Here is a 27087-nt window from a genome sequence, read left to right as displayed (position 1 = left end):
TTACCACACGAAGACCTCGAGTCTTTGCCTGAAGAAGTTATTTTCAAGTGGATGACGAAATAATAGGTCAATTACATTCTAATTTTCCATTGCGTATGATAATAATAATGATAATAATAAATGAAGTCATTGCAGTGATAGTATAGCTACGATAAAGGCTCAGCGCAACAGTTTGTTTGAGAAATGCGAGAACGTATTCATCAAAAACAACTGGCATAAATCTGTTCTCATACAAAAAGTGCCCGTTCCTCTGTCCTCTGGGACACGCGGCTACCCTTTCTGAACATCTGCTTTGTGCAGTTGCCGACAGGCGGAGGCACAAGTTTATGCTCGCTAGCGGCGCCTTGTCAGCAGTTTGCAACCCCATAAAAGAAAGCGATATTGATTTTTTTTTTGCTTAAGAACAAGACAAGTAACCATGGAGGAAGAAAAAAATATAGGACGGAGCCTTACGTCACGCAGCTAGCCTTGGCAAGCGAGCGATCCGCGAAGCCATACTAGTGGCCCAGCACGTGACCTCTTGCGTCGAGATGGCGGAGCAAGAATGAAGATTTGCTGAGATGTTTGGTCCCCGTAGCTACGCCAGTAGTTTTTATTCGCGAACATTGTTTAACTGCGCGAGCAAACGAACCACAAAGACAGCGAGGGAGAAGGACTGGCGCAGGTTAAACAATGTTCGCTAATACCTACCAACTCGTCCAACAACAAGTTCTACTAAAGTTTTTATTCGATGCGCGCTTGTTCAGCTGCCCTGCCGTGGCTCTGCATGCAGAGCGGGAGCACTAAAAACCAACCGCGCACTGTGAGGTGCGATCACGTGATGGGTCACCAGGTTTGGCTTCTATCGCGTTGCGGTATGCTCCCTCCTATCTTTTTTCCTTCTTCCATGCAAGTAACTGTGTGGTATGTTGAACGACGTAGACTCCAAAAATGCAATCTTTTGCGCAAAATTTGAGAAAGAAGAGCAGGCGTAAGCGCAAAATGCCCCATGAAGTGGAGAATCTGGTTAGCGTCGGGCGCTAACATCAGATGGTAAGAAAACCCAGGTGACCAAGAGATGACGTCATATTCCCTGCGCTGGACCTGCTGCGGCTCGCACTGTGAAATCCCACGGTGAAATCCCACGGTGAACAGCCAGGGCGTCGGACGGGGGCCATGACCCCCTACCAAAATTGTATTAAGGCGAATAAAAATGGATTAGGGTAGATTATAGTGGATTAAGGTGGAATAATTAAGGGTACAAATTAGAGAAAGGTACATGAAGATGGAGTTTCAATTTAAGGTGATAGCTTAGACAAGTCCGAATGCTTTCGCATTCTAATCACCTAACAATACATAAGTGACTGTCAATTTTTCTGTAGACTTTCAAGCAAAATATGTACGTCCCTGCACAGCAGTATACTGTCGCTGCCCGCATTATGACTACACTTATCCTGTATAGATAGCGCATTATGACTATACATATCCCGTATAGATTGCTAACAAGAGGTTGCTTTCTTTTGGTCCATTTATAATTCCATAGTAAGGCAGGAAGGCCGTAAGTCCATGGGCTTGTGGTTCTTGTACATATATGGTTTCTGAACTCCCACAGGAAAGTGCATCGGCGGCAGGTACTTCACCGAATATGCCTGCGGGGTGTCTCCAGCAGGTCCTTGACGAATTTTCGCAAGATATTTTTAGGTCTACTAGCACGCATCCTTATTTTGTTTATTTTGTGATACTGTCGATCCCATCAGGGATTTTTACAGGAGTGGATTACAGTGGTCTGTAGACATTGTAGTACAAGCATTTAAATAAGAATACAAAAGGGTACTAAGGAAGCGTAAAGGATAATGGACCTATGTTAACCGCAATAAGTATGGCAAAAACAAAGCGCACAAACAACTTATTTCAATTACATATGACGTTTTGCAAAAAGACAAAAAAAGGAAAAAAAAAGAAGTATAAGCATATGAGATATGCAACTGATAGCATCATCCATAATTTCCCATCACAGATTTCCAAAAACATTTCGTAATTAAAACAATGATAAACACAATGTTGATAACATCACTTAGTCGTGGTGACAGTACTGTTGGGCCAACTAATTCAACAAATTTGTCAACAGTAAGCTGTGCGACTACCGTCTGGGCTGAAGCATTCCAGTCGCGAACGGCTCGCGGGAAGAACGAGAAGCTAAATGTATTGTTAGTGCGAGAATATTCTTGGGGTGTAAGGTGATGCTCGTGACGGGTTTGTCTGGATGTGTTATAGGAAACCTAGTTGTTAGAATCCACGTGAGCCTTATTATGCAGGATAAACGAGAAGAAAGGGGGTTAACCGAGGGGCCCGATTATTATTAGTCATAATATGAAAAGCCAAAAAACACTGACACCAAGGACAACATAGGGGAAATTACTTGTGCCTAATAAATGTAATTAAGAAACGATAAATTCATGGAAATTAAAGTGGATGAGAAAACAACTTGCCGCAGGTGGGAACCGAACCCACAACCTTCGCATTTCGCGAAGCATCGCACGCGAAATGCGAAGGTTGTGGGTTCGGTTCCCACCTGCGGGAAGTTGTTTTCTCATCCACTTTAATTTCCATAAATTTATCGTTTCGTCATTACATTTATTAGGCACAAGTAATTTCCCCTATGTTGTCCTTGGTGTCAGTGTTTGCTGGCTTCTCATATTATTATTATGCAGGATGAGATACGAAAATTTTGAGTCGGTACAGCATCGCACGACTGCTTAGTGTGTGAAGGCCGATCTCGGATAGCATCTGAGTAGGCGAGTCGGTGCGCCAAAATCGGTTGCAGATAAACCGAGCGGCTTTTCGCTGGACAGCCTCAAGAGTAGCGATTTGATTTTGGGCAAAGGGAAACCACGCCACGTTCGCATATTCCAAAAAAGGACGTGTGATTGTAACGTAGGCCAAGAGCTTGGCTTCCTTAAGTAAGAGTGCGAGCGATTACACGTATACGAGAAAAACGGCTAAATTTCTTCGCTTCTGCAAAGTGGCGGTGTCGTTCTTTCAACTCCGATCGGCACGTCAAGTCAAGTCAATTTATTTCAGCATTTCTTTCGACGTTGACACCAGCCGGCTACAATAGTTGCGCCGTTCCAGCCAGCACAGTGTTTCGTTTGCGACGTTGCCACCGCTCAATTTCTCCTCAGCCCGCTGTCATCATTTATTTATTTATTTAATTATTTGTTAATTTATTCATATACCCTAAAGGCCCATTCGGGCATTACATAGGGGGGGGGGAAGCCAGTTACAATTACAAACGTGTAAAAAAGAACAATGGTAAGATACAGTGACATAATTATATACAGAAAGAATAACATACGCAAGTAAGCACTCAACACAGAAATAATCACACATTTAGGAAAACCTTCAACTTGTTAACAAAAAACATCATGGTTAATGGCAGATACAATATCCCTCGGTAGTTTATTCCAATGATATTCCAACGATATATGCTCAGGAACGGGCCCAGCTAACCGGCTGTACTGCTTTAGCCCGTTGTGAGGAACGGAGCGGGGTTTGTTTTCCCGATTGCATATGTGAGTGAGTGAATGAGTGAGTGAAACAACTTTATTTGGTCCACTATAGACGTAAGCAAACGCCACGTCACCTGGCTAGGCCCACTCGGGGATCGCAGATGAATAAGATTAACACACGCACTGGCATGACAGCATTAGCATCCACGTTAGCGTGACAGTCAAAAGAGCTACAGAAACAAACACGCCAGGCAAGTGTGTCCGCAGAATGCAGAGATGCGTGACATCGGCCACATGGCAGCCCGCACGTTCGCCGGTTCCTCCCGTGGGACGGTGGCTGCAAAATGAAGGAACCGGGAAGAAAACCACTCGAGCGAGCGTTTCCTTTGTCTTGCGCGCATCGCAATATTGCCGCTTTGCGCACCGGTGAGTTCGCTGGTTCGCATACATCCATGCTAAGCAGCTGGAAGCCGCTGCTGCCATCTGATGGAAAGAGCGAAAGGACGAAAACGCGAAAGCGAGATCGCTCGCGGTACCGTTTTATGCATCGCCTTGATCCTTTCTTTTCTCTTAGCCTTTGATCCTTTCTTTTTCTCAGGCTTTTACTCACTCTGTGACTTTGCTAGTGATTTCGTGCTTGAGTACAAATATCGTACAGCTAGTTTTTTTTTTTGTCACTGTCTCAGGCAGGAGAAATGAAGCATAGGGCATGGTGGAGTGGGTGCACCAACAACGTGATTGCTGTAGCTTCGCAAATATTTCTTTCTTTCCCTCTTTCTTTCTTTCTTTCTCTCTTTCTTACTTTCTTTCTTTCTTTCTTTTTGGCAAGATAATTGTTTTCTTATACGCGGATAAAGGTGCATCTTGGTGTTGCAGTACATCATCATTATACCTTCACACAAAGTAGTTCCTGTGCCAAGAAGAAAGAAACCAAGAAAACAAACCAAGCTCGGTCTTGCTTCCCAAATGTTTCGTTTCTGTATGTTGGCTTTTTACCCCTCTTCGCCTTTCGTTGGGTGCCCTTTTCATTAACTCCGGTGTGGCCAATCCCCCTCGAGGGATGCGAGCCCGTTGCTTGGCGGTGGTGGCGGCGGCAGCAACAACAACGACGACGATGACGACTGCTACAACAACAACGACATTTCAGACATTTTTAAAAATTTATGAGTTTTCAAAAAACACGTACGCAATATGCTTTTATCACTGAACCATCTGAGTTTTTTCAGGTATCGTGGTCACGATTCCACAGTCCTCAGATATTATTTGTGGAAGCACAGTTACAACAATTGGATGTGTCCATACGCCAAGTTTGTCATTCAAATGATGACTTAACAGACCTCAAAATTGAGTTCGAGGACATAATTCCTAATCATGCTAAACTGTTACCAAGGCGAGATTTATTTAATATCTTACACGACCACCTACACCAACTAACCACTGAAAATGTAATAGCTACTGACGCTTCTGTGTGCAATGAGAAGGCGGGAGTGGGGATCTTCTCTGAATCTCTACAATGGTCTTGCTCCCTTCGCCTTCGCGATTTCACGCCTATATTTCAAGCAGAATTATTAGCGATTATATTAGCGTTACGAAAACTCCCCCAAAACGACCCATTAGCTGTTATTGTGACCGACTCGCTAACTGTATGTGCAGCACTAACTGCATCTTTAGATACAAGAACTCAAAGAACATTTCGTTCAATACGCAAAATGTAGAAATGTAGAAATTGTGGAAAGTTCAGGGGTACACACTCGAAATACATCCGAAAGGTTGGCAAAAAGCAGGACCTGAGCGAACCACGTCACATGTGGCTCAAACCCTTTACCGATGAGCCACAGGCAGACTGGAAATCATTTGAGAGGAGTTACATTAGTGATACCGAAAGAAAGAGAAGTGATAAATTTTGTGAAAACGTTGTGATAAGGACAGGAAGAGAGATCATCCAGAGTTAATCTTGCCACGTTAATATATTTACCCTTTTAATGCAAGTAACTAATGGTATCTATTCACAAATTTTCTTCATAGAGTGAGCCGGGTAGTTTGGTGTAACTAACCTGCAACATAGCGTCCGGCAGCGAACTTATGTTCTGTGTAATTAAGCAATGAAGCACGGCATAAAACATTTGCGTAAGACATCTCATAACTATCTCTAAAGCCCACAGACCTGTCAGTGGGATGGGTTCGGTTTTCTGAGGCTTTCTCTGCAAGAAGCATTCAATCAACATTCATTCATAGACGTTGTGCAAGCAAATGCCTAGCGTTAACATGGCACTCACCATGCGTAGGGTATGTGAACGTTGCGTGGAAGAACTCCCGTTTTATTAATGAAAGGCGCTCCGAGGCGAAACTTGAGTTACGCCGTGTGGCTGTTAAACATCGAAGACGAGAAGGTCTGCGATCAGCATCAGTTCCATTTAAATCACGAACACAGATGAAAAAAAGATAGAAGCGTAAAAAACAACCTCTAATATTGAACCCCAGTCACAGCCAACGCTGATTACGCCTCGATCTTGCATACGTCCAAAGGACAGCAAAGTTGCACTAGCTATTTGTGCTTTCATTTATTTTGACGCTTTTTGCGTTAAGTGCACAGGTTCGCACTTAGAGGAAACCGCATCATGACAGAAACCAGAAGAACAACAACAACTACAGAACAGCAACAATAATCAGTGGTAGCGGAGAGCCACAACTTGTACGACATCATTGACTGCTTTTTACGACATCGCCTTCACTGAGGGGGGGGTTACATGCATCAGTAATAAGCTGAAGGTATTAGCCTGAGCTATTACCACCCTCCATGCTACTCCCGGTGGCGGACGATAATTATGATGTACACAGTGATCAAATAAACACACAAACATCCAGACACTCGCAGACACACACGTACACAATAAAGCTATTCTCAAAGTTTTGTTAAGGCCTTCTTTGAAGAGAAGGCTTGCGCTTAGAACGACAGATAATTGGAATGACAATTTTTCAAGCGCCACTTTCTATGTCGATGATATTCATCCTATACATTCACTTGCCGATGTGGAGCCAGAGGGTTTTGAAAGGTGAGCCACGTGCAAATTGCGTGATATTATTGTTGTAAAATATTTTACGATGCGTTTAACCATGTTTGCGAACACTTTCTGTTTGCAAAACAGACAAAATTAAATTTCTCTAAAGGAAACGTAGTTTCAAAACATCGGCTTTTGAAATGGCTCGTACGTCTGTTATAGTACGCCTGGGTAGTCCGTTCAAGGACCACGTTACAAATCATTCACGATGTCATGCTAAATGTTTTATCAAGCCTATCAGAAACAAGGAAGAAGCAAAGACTGTTACTACAAAGGCATACGTTTTTCTTACGTGTACCTCTCTTTTGCCTTAGCAGCAAGATTTAAGCTCCAACACAAAATTTAACGACACATTTCTCTTTTACAGTGTAGAGACTCAAGTTGTCACCTAAAGCAAAGAGAAAGAAATGAACAATGCCTAACAAGGTGCATATGTATTTTGTGGCTTCTGTACAATAAACGTTTGCCATTCAATCGCATCCTTTCACATACAAAAATGGTGCAGCGCCACATTCGTCAGCTACTCACACACGAAAGGCCACTTCAGCAAACCCTAAATGTGGGGCACTTAATATGCTAGACACGCTGAAACGTTTTCTGCACATCAGCATTGAAAATGGAACTAGGTGTCCGGGAAGCTCGTCCACAAACCACTTCTTGCCCAGCTACATTATATACAGAGGAGTTTTAGTCTGACTATGAATACGCAAAACCTTGAGCAATGCCACGTATGTGACAGTGTCCAGTGCATAGTTCAAAGTAAAAGGAAAACAACAACAACAAGAAACCTAGACATATGGCATGAATAATATCCTCAGATATCCACAGATACGTATAAGAGGCAACCGTAAAAAAGCTAAAGAAAGAGAAAAACAAACAAGCAAAACAAACAAATCTACAAACAAAAAGCGGGATTTACCGCTCAACTAAGTTGCCTTAACCAAAATGGCGACCAAGCATTGCCTGGGCCACAAGAAACACTTTCCTCAAGCTCGGGTAAGCGGTGGCTGAGTTATATAGTGTGCTACTAACCCCCGCACTGAAGCCTTACTTATATTTCTAGTTAGTACACGACTAAATATTGCTGAAATCAAACGAGATAATTGGTGGAAGCGCACTCGAGATATTTCGCTCCTCTCTTGTCTGTCTTGAGCACAATGCAAAACGCATATCAGTTTGGATGAAACAAGCGTCTATCGAGCTAGTTCTATATTGTCATGTTGCGTTTGCATTTCGGGGGTCAGTCAAAGAACCTGCACTGAACGCGCGGGTTCATGTTGGAACCGTTGGGGCAGGAAAACGTCTCCGCAAACGGGGGGAAATTTTGCACGGCCTTATTGCAGTCGGCGCTGGCGGGGCTTACGACGTATCTTCGCTGGCACGTCGTGAAACAGAGGGTCAAGAAGAACACTTGCTCCTCGTTAAAGTTCTCTCCGATCTTGAACCGGCGTCCGTCGTTCTTCAGTGCCTGCTGGAACGCGGCGTAAGCGACTTCTAACGCTGGTATCTCCGGAAAAGCGCTGACGTTCCCTTCTTCTGGACCGAAGCACGAAGAACGCGACGCGTACTCTTCCAAGGACGTCTTCGAGAGAATGGAATGAGCGACGGCGTCGCCACTGGGATCCCATCGCAATCCGGCCTTGTCCAGCGATTTCACAACTTCCAGCGCCATCAAGAAGCCGATCCCTCCGTACAACATGCCCTTGGTTCCGTTCCTGTAGAACAACGGCCTGACTAGAGCGCCCAGGGCAATGAGTACGTGATTGAGAGCTGCATCGTAGCTCAGGTACGGTTCTCGGGAACTGAGAGGCTGATTGGACAGTCGCCGGTACAGCTTTCTGCCTTTGACGTTGCGAATTTTCCTGCGAGATTCGACCCAGTAAGCGGCGAACGAGGACCTGTTTTCCGTAAACTCCTTGTAGATCTGCTCCAGGAGGCCCGTCTTCATGAGAACCTCGTCGGGCCAGACGCGCGCTTCTACGACCTTGATCTTGGCTCCGGCGAGCAGTTTGCTGTCCTCCTCCAGCCAACTGGAGCCGGCGACCTTCTCCGCTCCCATCACGATTAACGAGTCGAAACAGGCTTCGACCAAAGCTTTGTCGCGGCTGGAAATTCGCGACACAAAGTACAACACCGTAAGGAGCAGCTTGTAGGAAGCTTCGACATTCGACCCGCAGAATAAAGGGCGAGACGCGTTCGCGAGGTCTTCGTTCTCGAATCGATCGACGAGGAGACGAGGATCTGCGACGGGGCCGTACAGCTGCACAAAGAGCCAAGAGAGGTGTCGCACGAGCTGCCGGTTGTTGTACAGCGTAAAAAGGTCGCCGACCGTCCTCATGTAGCTTACGTCGGTGAAGTATACCTCTGTCGCCGTCGTTGGAGAGAGAGGTAAGGTCTCGTTGAGCGCCTCGACCCAGCGTGAGGATGGAAGGGAGGGAGTGTACTTGCCGATATCTCCTAGAGTAAAGAGCGCGGTCTCCTTCAGTGGACTTGACGCTACTTCGTGGAGCTTTCCCAATATGTCTTCCATCGCGTGGTGCTCGGTGTCGAGATCGTCCTCCCTGGGAAAGGCGGCCCCTGGTACAATGGAGTTCCAGATTCTTTTCCAGTGCGAAACGTACCCGCCCTGCTTGACGATGTCTCTGTGCTGCGCAAGCAGTATGGGCAGGTAACCGTCCGGCGAGATGACAAGTCGCCAGTGCTTCCGATCTCGGGAATCGGAAATGACTACCGAAAACCAGGCGGGAGCTTCGAAGTTAAACGAGAGCGACACGAACACGGAGAGGGCGTCGACGCGTTCGGGAGGGTACTCGGGCCAGCTGAGTCCGGCCTCTTTGATGAAACGCAGGAACTCGTCCCGTTCTATGCCGTATCTCGATTCGCCGCCGACGCAGGCCTCGTACATCTCGCGCGCCTTCATGCCAATGGGCACCTGGCTGACGCCGCTGTGGAGCGTGTCTCTGAGTCCCCTGTACCAGTGGTATATGGCAGCGTCCATGGCGGACGCGTAGTTCTCGTCCGTCTGGAGCCTGGGCGGCGACCAGACGGAGCAGACGTACGCGGCGAAGTCTTCGCAGGGATCCACGCTCGACATGGTCGTGATGTTGGCGAGAAGTTTGGCGTGTCGAACGCAGTCGTCCGTCTGGCACAGGGTGTCGTCGAGCTCGTCAGACGCGCGACGTTCCCGCATGAGGAGCACAATGACGGCGAACGCCGCCCAGAATATGCAGAGCCCTGCAGCGACCACCGTGGTCTCGCCCAAGGTGGTCTTGAAGACCGGAGATGTAACGGATGAGTGGGGAATGCGACGCTGCAAACAAAACCAAGCAAATGAAGTTAGTTCAGCAACTGCTTGCTGCCCATTCAAACACCATTGTAATACGCGCCGCAGAAGCTATAGCTTATCTGGCCGACCGATAAGCCTGAAGCGGCAGCAGAAATCTAAGCCATGCAATCCATCAGCGTAGTTTCTGGCTGCACTTGATATGCTTCGTTAGCTCTGCAGCTTATGGGACCAACAAATGACCATGCCTTCAGCTTGTACTCAAATGTGGGCATAACAATGTATAAGTTCTTTCCACGTTTCTGGCGCGGTCTGGCCTCGGTCACAAATGTCTCTCTAGAAAGAAAGAGAGCGAACAAAGGGTGGGGTGGGGGGGGTGAGGGACTCGCCCCATCTACTCGAAAGGTAGTTGGTGTGCCACTGATCAGCAGATACCACGTCCTTGTTGAAATCGTCGTTAAGTAAAGCTTCCGTGAAACGTTTCAACTAAACGCTATGCAAAAAGAGACGCCATGCATGCCATTTTATCTATGATGGTTGCACAGCGGAAGTCATCACTACACGGCTTAGTAAAAAGGGTACAGGAAAAGGCACCTTCTCCTTTGTCTTTTCTTCCCCTTGAAGTTTCCCCTTCCGCTGTGTAGCCATCATGAATTGATACCGGCTGTCTCAAGGCTCATTGCTTATAAAGTGAAATTTGAATTTGTATCGAATTGCGCAAACAGAACTGTTCACAATTTTCTCCCATAGAAGATGTCTTGTGTGTCATTTCTCTGCGTAACTTGATTCGTAACACGCGTGTTGTACTGTGTGTGAGCTATTCAGCGGCCAGCATTATCCACTGGCGTCCGCAGAGAAGGTCTTCGCTGGCAAACAGCACAGCAAAAACATACATCAATATCGTAGCACTTAGCCAAACTGATAATTGCGCTGAGCGCCACTCTACTCATGAAAGAAAAGCAGCAACCAGAGATTGTGACTTACTTGTCCCCGCGACAACAGCTGGTCGAAAGCATTTACCCTTAAATATAAGCAGCAACGCAAACCTGTGGCTTGTTCTTGCATCCCGCACACGCGGCTGGATGACATTCCTTCTTTGTTTTCACAAAACTTCATCCACCTAGCTGACTTCCACAGAACTGATTAGCCTAACATGCAACAGATATAACGACAATTGAATTATTTGATGCATGTCGAGCCCAATGATTTCTCCGTTCCCATGAGTTTAGGTATGCTCACTAGAACAGGAACTACAGCTTAAGCAGAAGCTTACGTTGCAAAGTTTCGTTTTTAAGCAGGCTGGCTTTAGGCCTGGGGCACTCACTCTTTTTTCCAGGCTAGAAAGGCCAGCCGAGCTGATCGCGTGCCTGACTTTCTTCGGAGCGCGACCACGTTGTCCCTCCGTCGCGCTGCCTGGCGACCTGAAGTAGCTGTAGCCCATGTCGTGGTCGTTCCAAGCTGTGCTCACGCCCGCGCCGCCGACTCCACTCGCACGCTGTCCCGGTTGCGTCACCCTCGCAGAGGCAGTTAGGCCACGCCCATCCGTTTGTATAACTGAAGGGGAGTGCACGTGGACGGGTGGCATCAACGGTAAACGGCCTTCCAAGGCCTGTGATTTACCTTGACCTGCGATTCATACATACATAAATTGACCTAGGATTCATATATGCAGTATAATATATGCATATTCATGTGTACAAGCGCTGTTGCATATGCGATGGCACTTATCGGCAGCGTGGCTTCAAAAGCAAGGTTAGGTACATGAGGCAGGACTGCTCGAACGAGGCATTGAGAATATTAACGCCAGAGCGGAGTGCTGACATTAATGCGACAACATTCGATGCCTACTCCTCTCCTAAATCTGTCCGTATGTGGGCCTGTAATGCGTGCTATGGAGCGCTTCATAGGTATACATGAGGAGGTTCTATAAGTGTATAAGTGAGAATGCCTGATGACCACGTATGACAACTATATATAAAGAGAAAATCAGACATCCACCCGTTCGTAGCAATTGCTACAAAGGAAACCCATACGCAATTAATAGCACGTCGCAATAATATCGCGACATGCTTGTCATTTCTTTCATGTGATTCATGAAATGCCATTTCATTCATCCCATGAATATCCTGACGTGAAATTTTAGAGTATGAAATTTATACAAGACAATCATATCATGAGATGAATGTCATAAATGAGATGACTGGAATAGATTGAAATACATGATATGCATTTCTTCACCTGCATATATTCTGGATATCGGTGTTATGACTTGCATGTGTGACGTGTGACGTGGACGTATGGACGGAAGGACGGACGGACGGATGGACACTTCTAACCTTATGTCACCTCTATCCTTTTGAGCCTCCACTCTTCCAATCGCTTTTTACTAATTTCCACCGTGTATTTATTTACATGGCTATTGTTATCTCTAAACCCTAAGGCCTCAGGAAGCGTGACTGTGTCCGCATCGACATCGGGATGGATACCATCACATCTTAGTATGAGGTGTTCTATTGTTTCTACTGGTTTCCCACACACAGTACATGTGTCATCTTCGTTAAATTTATTTTTATAGCTGCGCGTTCTAAGACATCCTGACCTAGCTTCAAAGTGTAGGGCACTGCCTCTTGAGTTTTCATAGAACGCTTCCTTCTGATCTGCTGTTTCCAGTCTCGATATACTTCAACGCTGTGATTCTATTCCATTGAATGCATCCAATTTTTACCGTCCGCTTTTATAACCTGTCGTTTAACGCTCTGTCTTTCTCCGTCCTCGGGTCTGGTATACTTACTGGTTAGCTTCCTGGTTCTTTTCTCCCATTGTGAGTCGACGCTCTTTCTGTATAGGTATTTAAGTACCTTAGCTGCCCACCTGCTATCGTCAAATTTCCTCAGGCGTTTTTCGTATAGGATTTTACTCTGAGCTTCCCGTGCTTCGAACGATGCCCAGCCCATATCCTCCTCTACTGCCTCGTTTGTGGTTTTCCCGTGGGCACCTAGTGCTAATCTTCTAACAGCTTTCTGATTCACTTCTAGTGTCGACTGAACTCCTGCCCTTAAGCACAGAACCGCATTCTCGAAAGTAAGCTCCGGTACCATCATTCCTTTCCAAATACCTCTCAGTACTTCATACCTGTTGTACCCCCTCAATGCCCCATGTTTCATTATCCTGGCATCTCTTCGCCCCCTTTGCGGTGAGAGACTGTTCGTGCGTTTCCGTGTACATCGGCCCTCTGTTTATCCATACCCCGAGATATTTGTATTCGGCCACTCGTGGTATTTCATGGCCTTGTATTGTAAGCAGCAGATGCGCGGAAGTGAGCGCCATCTGGATGCTGCTGCAAAGAACATAGCGGGGCGCCCCACTCTATGAATGTTAGAGACGCTGGAAAAGGGGCTTACGTTTGAGTTTTCGAGTAGCAAAGTTATGTTTACCCATATATCCAAGTTACAGACCGATGCTATCGTGTCTGTAGGTCGTGGGTTAAGTCATACGTTACAATTTTCGTAACGTATTTTACTTTGAGAAATTCAATGAGTTAAGTAACGCCTCGGCGCCAGGCGGGAGGTCTGCGTGGTTCGCTACAATGTTTCGCTCAGGAGGCGCTCGGGCCGGACACCGGCACCGCGTGTCTTTCGCGACATGTGACACTTAACGCTGTGGAGGTTAAAAGCAAGGTTCCCACGAGCGTTCACGAATGTGGAACCGGCATATAAGGCGACGGGAGTGGCAGAATAATGTACGGATTACTAGTAAAGGAAATGGTACCCATATACGCAGTTGTACATTCGCATGGTATTACGCAAGGTAACGTGCATGTTATGATCATTGATCAATACGCTTCAAAGCAAAGTCGGGTCTCCGACGGGCGTTGCAGTGCAGTTATTGCAGTTGCATTTGATATCGACCATGCCGACCGTCGCCCCCACACGAAAATCGCCGCGGAAGTCGCCTGAACAGATTCCCTGTGAAATATTGAGTAAAGATGCCATAAACTGCTGTTGCAACTGTAGCACGCGAATAACAAGCAGACAGGGCAAATTGGTGCTCACTATCAACCCTCGTTTCAGGACTCTACAAGGAGAACATATGAGAAGTGCGGTTCTTGATACGTATTTCTTACGATTTTGCAAAGTTTTCCCAATCCGAGCCTTGCATGCGGAACGCGTGTTGCGTTCTATATCCTCGTTCCTGAAGAAGTCGTGCTGAACGGATCGTTACCAGACTCGCCCGATTCGCAATCTTAACAACGTTTCTCGCTTCGCCTTCGTTGTCGTTTCCCGGTGCTGCACATAAAATTCGCGATGTTCGGGGGTAACCCTGACCGCGAGAGGTCGCGGTTGTCAGCCGCTACCTAAAGCCCCTTAAACTTCGTAAAGTAGTGCCACGCTTTGAAGAATGCCGCCTCCTCCTCGCGCGCTCTGGCCGAGGCCGCCGCCGCGTTGCTATTGGCCTAATAGCATCACGTGGGCCACGCGCCTTGCCTCAGCGCCATTTTTGCTCGAGACGCGTCTACGGAGTGGCGAGGAGCACATGTTGGGGCCGTTGCTACGCTCGAGCAATGTAGGTGGCGCCACAGTCGAGGAGGGAGCGTGAAAGAGAGGAGAAACGAGGAGGAGTGAAGGCGGAGGAGGAGAGTCACTACTTTACGAAGTTTAAGGGGCTTTACTGCTGCCCGCTCTAGGACGGAGCCAGCCCGCGGACAGACTGATGCCTGTCGCGACATTCTGCGCACCTTGAAGCGCCGCGTTGCTTCTGGCGGCGACGCCGGCGCGCCGAGGGTCCACCGGCTGCTCCCTTTGACCGAATAGCCCGGACGTGCGCGAACCCGGGGCCGTCGCCGTGTCGTCGAGTCTGGTACTCGCAGACAGCTCGAAGAGGCTGCCACCCCAATGACGAGACCGGGATTGCCTGCGATATCGAAGAAGCGCCCGAATGAAATTTGACATTTTCCCTGCTGAGGGTCAGTTCAGGTTTCACTTTTCACCGCCGCGAGGGAACATGCAAAATTGGGTGTCTCGGTTGCTGGGCATAATCCACATTCAAAAACAGTGAGACAAACTTGCGTAAACGCCTACGTGGTTTCCCGGAATCGTGACCCCGATCGCACTGTTGGCGAAGGTGACCCGGTTAATTATAAGCATGTCTTGGCAACCGGATTGCTTCCCCAATCTGGACACTGCTTTCTAAATGCGCCTGTTGTTTACCGCATTGTCGACAACCTGGCAGTGAGATCCGATGTTCATGGTGGAGTTAAACAACACATTAAGCATGTCACCAACAGCTCATGCTTTATGAACTAATCTAATTCCGTCAACTCTATATACGTGAGCTGCACGCACGTCACTGCGCAACACTCTGGGCTAGGGCAACTCCATTACCAAACGCATTGCAGCAGACGATAAACTGTTGAAATCCTCATGGTATGGAGCTCTGCGACATTCGCAATACCCATTGACATCGCCGCAAAAACGAATTGTGCAATTATAATGCCAGTAGCATTCTCAGGGAACTTGGCCCAGTTTGCGGTAGGCCTCTATTTATCTATGTCCACGGCTAACATTTTTCCCAGCAACATTGGTCACGAGGTATAGACCGTGGTCGAAGAGGTAGGACACAGGGCTGCTGTGCCGGAAGAATAGGGCTAAAGAACCAACCGTCAGACGAACTTGGGGCCACTGAGGACGCAACTCAGGGTATGCGGTGCTATTCAATGAATCTATCTGACGTAAATTTGGGTGATTGGTGATGTGGCAGTGTGTATCAGCTGCTATGCAACGCACCTATTTCTTGGCAGGTTGGGTCACTGCTTACGTGACTCTGGGTATGTGGGGCTCCTTCAATGAACCGCGCTTTTATGCAAACTTGGGCCCCAGTATATTTTGCCTCTGGGTACATGCTGCTTCATGGAATCATGGAGGCATTACGGAATCAGGGTGTAGACAAGCCGTATGTAAAAATACTGAAAGATTTCTATAGCGGCTCCACAGCCACCGTAGTCCTCCATAAAGAAAGCAACAAAATCCCAATAAAGAAAGGCGTCAGGCAGGGAGATACGATCTCTCCAATGCTATTCACAGCGTGTTTACAGGAGGTATTCAGATACCTGGATTGGGAAGAAATGGGGATAAAAGTTAATGGAGAATACCTTAGTAACTTGCGATTCGCTGATGATATTACCTTGCTTAGTAACTCAGGGGACCAATTGCAATGCATGCTCACTGACCTGGAGAGGCAAAGCAGAAGGGTGGGTCTAAAAATTAAACTGCAGAAAACCAAAGTAATGTTTAACAGTCTCGGAAGAGAGCAGAAATTTACAATTGGTAGCGAGACACTGGAAGTGGTAAGGGAATATACTTACTTAGGGCAGGTAGTGACGGCGGATCCGGATCATGAGACGGAAATAATCGGAAGAATAAGAATGGGCTGGGGTGCGTTTGGCAGGCATTCTCAGATCATGAACAGCAGGTTGCCATTATCCCTCAAGAGAAAAGTGTATAATAGCTGTGTATTACCAGTGCTCACCTACGGGGCAGAAACCTGGAGGCTTACGAAAAGGGTTCTACTTAAATTGAGGACGACGCAACGAGCTATGGAAATAAGAATGATGGGTGTAACTTTAAGGGATAAGAAAAGAGCAGATAGGGTGAGGTACCAAACGCGAGTGAATGACATCTTAGTTGAAATCAAGAAAAAGAAATGGGCATGGGCAGGACATGTAATGAGGAGGGAAGATAACCGATGGTCATTAAGGGTTACGGACTGGATTCCAAGGGAAGGGAAGCGTAGCAAGGGGCGGCAGAAAGTTAGGTGGGCGGATGAGATTAAGAAGTATGGGAGAGGCCTTTGTTCTGCAGTGGGCGTAACCAGGCTGATGATGATGATGACATGCTGCTTTCTAGCAAACATCTTTGATACCGACTTGGGTCACTGGGTACGTGTTACTGTGTAGGTGGCGGCTGTTAGAAATTAATACATAAAGCATATCAGCATTTGCGTGTGAATCGCAAGGTATATAGATTGCTGATAATATTAATGTCGCCAATCAACTCTAAATGGCAGATGAGCCACTAATGTTCTTACTGCCGAACGAGAGGGATCCGTGACCGCTGGCATGAGGTACATGTTAAATGCGGCCTCCGTAGCAGATCGGACGCCGGCAACGCCACACATCGAAATTTTCACACTGTACCGCGCCAGCGTACGTCGGTTCTACTAGGTTATCCAAGATACGCCGGACCGATCCCGTAAGAATTCTCGTTCGGCGTGTCATTAAGGCAAGGCCACAAGCCAAGGTACTAAATGCGCGCGATCTACATCAAGGTCGCTAACAACCATTGGCCCCACGGCGAAAATGCTGCACAATGGCGGGTCCATGATGCGAACCTAGCGTCCCGTGGAGCCTATGTTATACCGGTGACCGGTAAAATAGACAGGTGCACTCACTTTCCTTGACCAAAAGCGCCCGGCAACGTCGCAGAGCCGGAGACATCTGGCGGCTGCCGCTCACGCGTCGTCGACGACCGCGGCTCTGGAAGTTCTCCAGGTGCACCGCTGCTACCGGCGGCGCTAGCCAGCGCCCCTTGTGGTAGGTTGCTGAAGCCGTTGCTATCCTGACGACGCAGCGACCGGGAGCCTGTGTTGTCGAGTGCGTCGCTTCCGAAGACGGGCAGCGTCGCGTCGGGTGCCTTCGGCGATATCGACGTAGAACCGGTGGAAACTTCGCCGCGGGGTGTCGCGGTCGTACTCGACGTAGCCGACACCCGCGAAGTCGTCGTCGTCGTAGAGTCGTGCGTGGACGCGCTGACGTCACACTTTTCGGCGCTGTGGCGAAGCGACGTCTTCTTTTTCTTAAGCTTCAACTTCTTACGCTTCACTTTTTTCTCGACGTGCGGTTCTTTCTGTTGCGGCGGGGTCACTGCTTCATTCCTGCGAAAGAGTAATTATTCCTCTTCAACCGGTGATTCGGACTGTACTTAGTAGCTGTGTAACAATGAAAGCAGGGACAACCCGCCGTGGTTGCTTAGTGGCTATCAGGTTAGGCTTGTTGGGCTGCTAAGCACGAGGTCGCGGGATCGATTCCCGGCCACGGCGGCCGCATTTCGGTGGGGACAAAAACACCAGTGTACTTAGATTTAGGTGGACGTTAAAGAACCCCTGGGGGTCCAAATGATTCCGGAGTCCCCTACTACGACGTGGCTCATAATCAAATTGTTGTTCTGGCCCATAAAATCCCATCATTTTATTTTATTTCAACGTAGGGAAAGAAATAACGAGAATCAACACTGAGGTGTTCACGCGCTTCCTGTGTGTCCCACGTGTCCCGGCTCAACTATGAACAATAAATGCTGTGCAGTCCTGCCTTCCGTAAATTAGGTGTTTAAAATAATTCTTGGCATACAACACTTCAGTCTAGCCCTGACCTTCCCCAAACGCGTCTTCTTTCTGTTAGAGAAACAATTCAAAATAAAGCCATTGAAGAAAGTAATAAGTAATTGAGACCTTCGTTAAGATGCAATTGAGCAGTCACCGTGGGTTTATGACGTTTCGCTGCTGTGCAAGAGATCGCGAGTTTGGTCCTCGCCTCGGCGCCCGCATTCCAGTGGAGGCGCTATGAGCAAACGCTCGTGCAGCTTCCTGTTATGTGCACGTCAATGTACCCGAGGTGATCAACTTTAATCTGGCATTTGCATTACATGAATGCATGGCCTTCGAGAATGGCGTCCGTTACTCCAAGAAAGCCGTAATTGGCGGCAAGGTTCGGGAACCACGTAGCACGTAAAGCCAGGTATCGCTTCGCACTGCACCCCTACGTCACGCAGCGATGGCGGGCTTGCAGAAAGAGGAAAACATCTGTCAAAGCGTAAGCGGACACAGACACATCCGAAGAACCGAGTATATCCATGCCCACTATGTCGCACGGAAGATGAAAAACCAAGCATCAAACACCTGCTTTCGGACTGCCTCACTACACAAGATACTAGAGAAGAATTTGCAGGAGTACTTTGCGCCACCAGTAACGAGGAGTAGAAGTCCACAACACCCAATCTTCCTCTGGAAACGCAGAAACGTCGTCTGCTTTAAGTATGAGAATACGCCACAGAGATGTATCTCTGAGGAATGGCCTGACTGCACTTCAGTGGTTTTAGTGAAAAACTGCTTGCACAACCCCGCCCAAATGCCCAAATACCCTGTCGGGATGAATCAATCAAGGATTGATTGATTCATTCGTTATGACTGAACGTGCCGTAATTTAATGGTTCAAGGTCCCCACGCGAGCCAGCATTAGTCTGCACGGTAAAATTTTGTGCAATCCAGTCCTTCCTCTGCCCTCCCTCTGCTTTCCTGTAAGATTGAAGGTATTTGAAAAAGATTTGTGCCGGGGGCATAATCCTAATAATAATAATATTTGGGGTTTTACGTGCCAAACCACTTTCTGATTATGAGGCACGCCGTAGTGGGGGACTCCGGAAATTTTGACCACCTGGGGTTCTTTAACGTGCACCTAAATCTAAGCACACGGGTGTTTTCGCATTTCGCCCCCATCGAAATGCGGCCGCCGTGGCCGGGATTCCATCCCGCGACCTCATGCTCAGCAGCCCAACACCATGGGGCATAATCCTGCTCGTATGCATAGAGAAATTCAATAAGGTGGCGGAACCAACTCGGAGGGACACGAATATAGGGGAGACGGCGTTTGTGCAGGGTCTTGCAGTAGGTTGCATTCAAAGGCATGCGACAGTGTGAACCAGACTCACTTGGAATCGGAAAGCTTGTTATGGTCAGTGGCCATTGGGAGCTTTCTATCTTGGCACTATTCCACAGCACGTTCTCGCGGTCCCTCGCTTGTCCTTCTTCTTCTTCTTCTTCTTCTTATGATGATGATGCCTTAAAATGGCACGTAACCGCAAGTAATAACAAGTCCAGCAATCAAATGAATAGAAAGAAAAAGGATAAAACTGGGAGCAACATAATAGTGTGCTAATGAGAAGTCAGACCAGATGAATGTGTTATTGGATTTAGAAGACCTCGAATAATTTAGACGGAAAAACCATTTTGGAAGAAGCATAATATAAATAGTCAGAAAAGCATAAATTGGCACGACAATATTACAGCGGAGCTTTATATGTCTACCCTCCCACACATTTTGAATGTCCGTACCTCAAAAGTTCCACGCATTCTAGAGCAAGCAAATCAAACCCCTAAGGCATGTGCTGACCTCTGGCGTGGCAAGAGGAAAGCTAAGAGGCCAACTAATACATAGTTTCACACAATAATTCCTCGTTTAGATGTGGCGCTAGTATCTACGGGAGCTGCTACGGTTGGTCCACCGTTGGTTCAGGCAGCAAGAGAATTATGGGAAGTACGTAGATCTGCTTAAACTTCGTTTCAACGTGTCTTCGACTTCGTTAATTGGTCATTTTGAACCAAGAAGCTTGCAGTGTGCAATTAAAAAGACATTATTAAAATCATCCGCCGGCAGGATCCGAACACAGGACCCCTAACATAGAAGTTCAACATTGAAACTATTAGGCCATGGACGCATTTTTAAAAATTTTTTGAATGCCACGAACGCATGCATCGACAATGGCATAGAACGCCGTTGTGAATTCATGCGGGCAAGCCAGCGTATTGAGACCTTGGCGCGTTTCAATTTGGACACCTTGACAACTTGAAGGGGGTATTAGTAGCGATTGTGCGTGTTAGTACGGTATTCTACCAACGCGGAACGAAAAAGCCCCAAACATAAGTAAACTTTTCTACTCAATGGTGTGCTTCCTCATATTTTTACAGCTCCGCTGGCAGCCCACATTCACAGAGTGGAAAGGCTGCTTCTTTTTTTTTTTGCAAGCATTGCCTGTCGATAGAATTCGTTATTGCAGCGGAAACGTTAGCCGCCGTTTAGAAAAAAAATTATTTCAGAAAGAGAGTATACGAACACTGGGTCTTGCGCTAGGAGAGTCTGGCTTGAAGTGCCACACCAATCCAAGTCACTCAATCAACTACCACAAGAAAAAGTTTGTTTCAACAAGAGATCATGTGAACGTTGACTCACCATCACGGCACAACTCCACCAGGCGATAACATGTACAAAGTACGCAGCATTGCATACATGGCACGTTTCGAAAGAAGTATCCGAGTCCACACTCACTAACAGAGCCTTGGCACCGCAGACTGCGAATGGAGCCAAGCATGTAACGAGCGCTAACACACGATATCTTGAAAAGCCACAAGACTTGTTCTGGCTAGTCTGCAAATTTCGTAATCATATCTAACTTGCCTTATAAACAATGTGTGCGAAAAAATTTACTGAAAATAATTTTTAAGATTCCTTCATGTTCTTTCTTTAAAAAGAACCTCCAAAAGCAAGGCAAATTTGCCTGCAGCTATATGTATCGACGCGAAACGTCTGTGAGTACGGTTAGCATAAAGGGTCACTTGCTAAAACCTAAAGTAACGAAAACGTAATTCCATTCTAATGCTTACGGATCATGCATGTCTTATTGGATGCCTAGTAATACTATTGACACGCATACTTGTTTTTTATGCGAAGCATATTACGAGGGCTCAACCCAGCTCCTCAGGCGCGGCGGTGACCATGAAATCACGTGACACCGTGACGTCACGACAGAGGAGAAGTGGCTTTGGCTCAACTCTTGCAAGACGGGCTGGGTGGGAATCGAACCAGGGTCTCCGGAGTGTGGGACGGAGACGCTACCACTGAGCCACGAGTACAACGCTTCAAAGCGGTACAAAAGCGCCTCTAGTGAATGCGGTGTTGCCTTAGAAACGCGCTGTTTCTAAGGCGTGCGTCTCTTGCTCAGGCGCACATTTCGTTGCCGCGCCGAACGCTGCTTTGCTCGACGCTCACCGCGTCCAATGCGGGGCGCGTAGTCGCTGCCCTGTAGCCCATTGTCTTACACCCCTTGGCGGGTCGACGGGAACGCTGTCGCGTTCCACTCTTGAAGGAGTAATGCATGAGTTGTTTCTTCGTCTAGCCGAACCAAATATAGCCAAGCAACAGCAGTTCACCAGGCTAAACAGTGGTTCAACAACTAAAATAAAGGCTAGTATGCTTCGCATCCTGGGCTTAACCTTACCTAAGCCACAGCCATTTTTCCCCTTAATGATCCGAAGGCATTACATAATGAGGTGGGGGATGCCTTTTATCGGTTTGAAATCATTTGCACCCCTCCCTCCCCTATAAAGAACAAGAAAGAATACAAAAAATACAGAAAGCACTCCAAGAATAGTAGAACAAGATATACGTTAACCGAGAAATCCCTACAGTGGATTGTATTGACAGTTGAAAACAGGATATTTATACTATTCAGTTATACGAAAAAATAAAAATTGATATAGTCGTAAAGATAACACAGCAAATAAATGGATAAAATGCGCTGTATGTGATTTGTGCTCAATGGCCGATCCACCAATATGTTTGCGTGTGTTATGCAAGATGTGATAACTTTATTTCGAGTCCGGCGATTGGGAGGCCCGGGCATGGGGCCGCCTAGATGGCCACTGGGAGCTGCTGCTCCCGTGCGGCATGCTTGGCTCGCTGGACGGCCCAAAGTTGGTCTTGGAGTTATGAGCTGAGCAGCACGGCCGACCACCGCGTCCGTAGATTTTCTGGGGAGACTGCCATATTATTTTGGTATATTTCACATCCCCACAACATGTGCTGAAGGGTGGCTCTAACAGACCTGCATAGCTTGCACATATCGCTCTCGTATATATCGGGGTAGAAAGTTTTTAGTTGCACGGGACTCGTATAAGTTTCTGTTTGTAGTCGCCTCCAAGTAACGGACTCAGCTCTGTTCAGTTTAGTTTGAGGCGGTGGTAATACTCGCCTCCGATTTTGATAGAATTTGGTAATATCGCCAAATCTTGTTAATATATCTTTTTCTCTCCAAATGTCCTCCTCCGCGTTCTCCTGACCGATGGTAGTCACTCTTTGCTCAGCTCGGCGAGTAAGACCTCGAGCTTCGCGGTGTGCTACCTCGTTGAGGTTGACTGCGGGAATGTCTGGAGTCGTATGCGCTGGGAACCAGAGCAATTGCCTGCCGTTCGTCTCTGCATTGGAGAATTTTGCTTCATTGACTCTGATGATGTGCCATGCCTCAGGAGAGATCCTACCTTTTGCATAATTTCTAATGGCCGCTTGAGAATCGTTAATGATGTACTGAGCATTCGTGGATACCAATGCTAGTGCAATGGCTACCTCCTCTGTTGTCTCGGAATTTTTGGTATTAACTGATACGCTTGTAAAGGGCTTTTGGGTGTGATCGAAAGACGATCATTTATCTTTGCGCGAGATGTTTCGCGGTCAGTGCATGAGTATTAATGCAATTAACGAAGATTTGGTAATTACGTTTTTTTAATTATTAACGTTACGCCACCCACGACAATTGTACGTTTCTAGGTGACGTCGAGCTCATAAGAGTTGGGCTTTTAATAGTAATGAAAAGCTCCCTATTTGAAGCACGTCAGCCTGGAGCGCGGCGACTCACTTTGGGCGCGATAGTGCAACCGAGAGCGAAAGGAGCGCACGTAACCACGCCTTAAAATTACGTCACATGTCACCAGCCATGCATGCAACGAAAGCAAGAAAAGCATGCGGGTTCTAGATGTCATTGGCTGAAAAAAAGAAAACCGGGTCTTCGATGCGTCGACATGTGAACCAGTCACCAACCAGCATTGATGATTCTGAGCTTAGGTTCCCGCTTTTGACATCACGAAGCACAAAGCGCGGGCCGCCCGCCGAGATTGCCTCACGTACCTGAGCTTGGCGCCGCGGTATGTCACGTGTCCCTCACGTCATCACGGGACGCAAGTTTATTCGTGGTTAGGCGCTCTTCTGACGGATTCAGTTTTCGGTTTCGCGGAAAATTAGTCAAAACATTTTGTGTGGCACAGTGTCCTTGATTCGTTTTAAAAGCTGTTTTGTTTCGAGCTCGCAATTAGCCACAAATATCCACCCAACTGGCACCGGCGGGATAACCTTATTATTGAGAAAGTAATTGGGGAATATCAATTAATTAAGGTGCAAGAAAATCGAACAGTACGTTTTCTTTTGTCAGCCCATGTTGCGAATCTTTCCTGTCTTGAAAGAAGCATTAATGCGTCTCAGCAGATTTTCTTTTGTCAGCCCTTGTTGCGAATCTTTTCCTCTCTGGCAAGAAGTATTATTGCGTCTAGGATCACCTTTATATCTATTTAATTAATCGATACCGTCGTCGCTGAAATGTCCGGTGGAGCTATGCAGATTTACTAGAATGCGAAGCTGATGCTGCCAACGTTCAACCACCACGGGAGTGATACTCGCCTACGCATGATTCTCATGTTATATTGAGAGCGAAGGAAGAGAAGCGCCGTCACCACCTAGGCTCTTTAGTACCAGCTTGCCGTGACGTCATAGATTTCGGTAGCTTGTTCTGCTCGGGGCTGCTTAATCGCTTGCCGCGAAAAGAAAGAAGATAAGAAGAGACGGCGATTACGCTTCTTGGTAAATGCGATTTTTGAGCGCAGCTGCTGTCTTATTTCAACGATAGGCAAACCGCATACAGAACACGCAGTGACGAACGGAGGCGGGTATGCGTTTTGCATTGGGCAGCACACACCGCGATCCACCGCTATCGAGCCGACGCTCCGGCTACGCGCCATCGCGCCATCCTACAGTGATTCACCGCGCGGAGAGGAGGGGGGATTAGCAAATATTAATGTTTCTTCTGAAGTGGCACGAGGAAATGGGCGGAGAACAGAGGTATTGAGTAGAGGCCACAGACTCATTCCCTCACAGGCAGGCATCAACGTGGCCGCACAAAGTTGGGGTGGTAAGTAGAAGTAAGGAGACGAAACGCTATAACTGTCTTTCGAGTCACCGCAACGGCACTGCGCCAGGTAAGGGGCAAGAGTGGAGGCGGGAGAAGGACAGCCAGGCGCGAGCACTGCCGAAGGCCACATATGCCACTGAGGAGCGTGCTCCGAAAGCGGGGAAGCGAGAGACACGGCTGAGAGCCGTACAGCCATGCCACGCGGAGATGGAGGAGCGGAGGGCCGTGGATCACGCGCGAGGCGACAAGGAGCCCCCGCTGCCGGCACAGTGGCAGTGCCGCGACAGCGGGAGAAGGGAGGGCGAGGGCGGAGTGGACGGTTGTGGCTATAGTGTACTAGAATGATGTAATGAGGAGTAGAAGTCCACACCACCAAATCTTCCTCTGCAAGCGCAGAATCGTCGTTTGCTAAATGTAAGAGAATGCGCCAGAGAGACCAACCTCAGAGAAATGGCCTGGTTGCATTTCAGTGCTTTTAGTGAAACTGCTATCATAACCCCGCCCAACAACCCTCATACCCTGTCCGGAACTTAGAGCCAGCCCTTCCCCATATCAAGGATTGATTTATTCATTCATTATGATTAAACATGCCGTAATTTAATGGTTGAAGGTCTCCACGCGCATCAGCATTAGTCTGCACGGTAAAATTTTATGCAACCCAGTCCCTCCTCCCCTTTCCTGTGAGCTTGAAGGTTTTTGAACAAGATTTGTGCAGGGGGCATAATCCTGCTGTTGTGAATAGAGAAATTCAGTATGGTGGCGGAACCGATTCGGAGGGACCCAAATATAGGGGAGATGGCGTTTGTTCGGAGTCTTGCAGTACGTTGTATTCAAAAGCATGTGACTGTGTGAACGAGGCTCATCTGGTATCGGAAAGCTTGTTCTGGTCAGTGGCCATTAGCAGCCTTCTACCTTGGCACTATTCCACAGCACGTTCTCGCGATCCCTTGCTTGTTCTTCTTCTTATGGTGATGATCATAACCAAAATAGGCACGTAACCGCAAGTAATACCAAATCCAGGAATGAAATGAATAGAAAGGTAAAGGATAAAACTGGTAGCAACATAACAGTGTGCAATTGAGAAGTCGGATCCCATGAATGTGTTATTGGATTTAGAAGACCTCGAATAATTTAGACACAAAAAGCATTTTCGAAGAAGCATAATATGAACAGTCAGTAAAGTACAAATTCGCACGAAAATTTTACAGCGGAGCTGTATATGTCCTCTTCCCACACATTTCTGAATGTCCGTACCTCAATACTCCCGCGCCTTCTACAGCAGGTAAAGCAAACCGGTAAGACATGTGCTGGCATCTGGCTTTGCAAGAGGAAAGCTAAGAGGCCAAATAATACATAGTTTCGCACAATAATTGCTCATTCAAATGTGGCGCTAGTGTCTACGGGAGCTGCTGCGGTTGGTTTAGGGTTGGTTCAGCCAGCAGGGGAATTGTGGGAACTACGTGGATCTGCTTAAATTTCGTCGGCTTAAATTTCGTTTCAACGTGTCTTCAACTTTGTAAATTGCTCATTTTCAGCGAAGTAGTTTGTAGTATGTAATTAAATGAACATTATTAAGATCCTCCGCCAGCAGGATTTGGAACACTGCACTCCTAGCACAGAAGTCCAACATTGAAACTATTACGCCAAGGACGCATTTTTTTTTTCTTGAACGCCATGAACGCATGCAAAATGGCAAAGAACGCCGTTATAATTTCATACGGGGCAAGCCAGCGTCTTGAGACCTTGGCGCGTTTCAATTTGGACACCTCGACAAGTTGAGGCGGTATTAGTAGCGATTGTGCGTGTTCGCACGGCATTCTACAGACAGGGAAGGAAAAAGCCCCCAAAATAATTGAACTTTTACACTCTTTGGTGCGCTTTCTTATTTCTTACAGCTCCGCTGGTAGCCCACATTCAAAGAGTGGAATTGTTGCCTCTTTTTTCAAAACATTGTCTATCCAGAGAATTCGGTACTGCAGCGGAAACTTTACCCGCTGTTTATAAAAAGCTTATTTCAACAAGAGACCATACACACATTGAGTCCGAGTCAAGGCACAATTCCACCAGCGCGATAACATATACAAAGTATGAAGCATCGCACAAATGGCTCGTTTTGAAAGAAGTATCCGAGTCCACACTAACGAACTTCTTCAGCAGCATGCACCGCCAATGGAGCCAAAAACGACATGAGCGTTCACACTAGATATCCTGAAAAGCCACCAAACTTGCCCTGCCTAGTCTGCAAATTTCGTCACGATATTTTATTTGCTTTATAAACCTCATTAGTTCAAAAATTAGATGAAAATTATTTTCATGATTCCTTCATGTTCTTTAAAAAAAAACTCCACAAGCAAGGTAAATATTCCTGCAGCTTTATGTTGCGACGGAAAACATTTTTCAGTAGGGTTAGCATAGGAGGT

General features: G+C 47.1%; 1 protein-coding gene across 2 annotated transcripts in view; it reads right to left on the bottom strand.

Annotated features, from left to right (window-relative positions):
• Positions 1-6960: 6960 nt before the first annotated feature.
• Positions 6961-27087, bottom strand: part of LOC135899818 (endothelin-converting enzyme-like 1) — a 36876-nt gene continuing 16749 nt past the window's right edge. The window contains exons 2-7 of one of the 2 annotated variants that reach the window (XM_065429165.2): positions 20887-21005; positions 19589-19718; positions 17277-17759; positions 14566-14741; positions 11155-11456; positions 6961-9857 (exon numbers count right to left, since the gene is read on the bottom strand). In XM_065429165.2, coding sequence (XP_065285237.1) covers positions 7788-9857; positions 11155-11456; positions 14566-14741; positions 17277-17759; positions 19589-19623 — 3066 coding nt within the window. In that variant the 5' untranslated portion in view covers positions 19624-19718; positions 20887-21005 and the 3' untranslated portion in view covers positions 6961-7787. The remainder of the gene's footprint in view (positions 9858-11154; positions 11457-14565; positions 14742-17276; positions 17760-19588; positions 19719-20886; positions 21006-27087) is intronic. The other variant, XM_065429166.1, reaches the window with a different exon arrangement.

This window comes from Dermacentor albipictus, chromosome 2 (genome assembly GCF_038994185.2).
Source record: "Dermacentor albipictus isolate Rhodes 1998 colony chromosome 2, USDA_Dalb.pri_finalv2, whole genome shotgun sequence".
In the NCBI taxonomy this organism is placed as follows: Eukaryota; Metazoa; Arthropoda; class Arachnida; order Ixodida; family Ixodidae; genus Dermacentor; species Dermacentor albipictus.
This window is presented reverse-complemented; position numbering and strand designations above follow the sequence as displayed.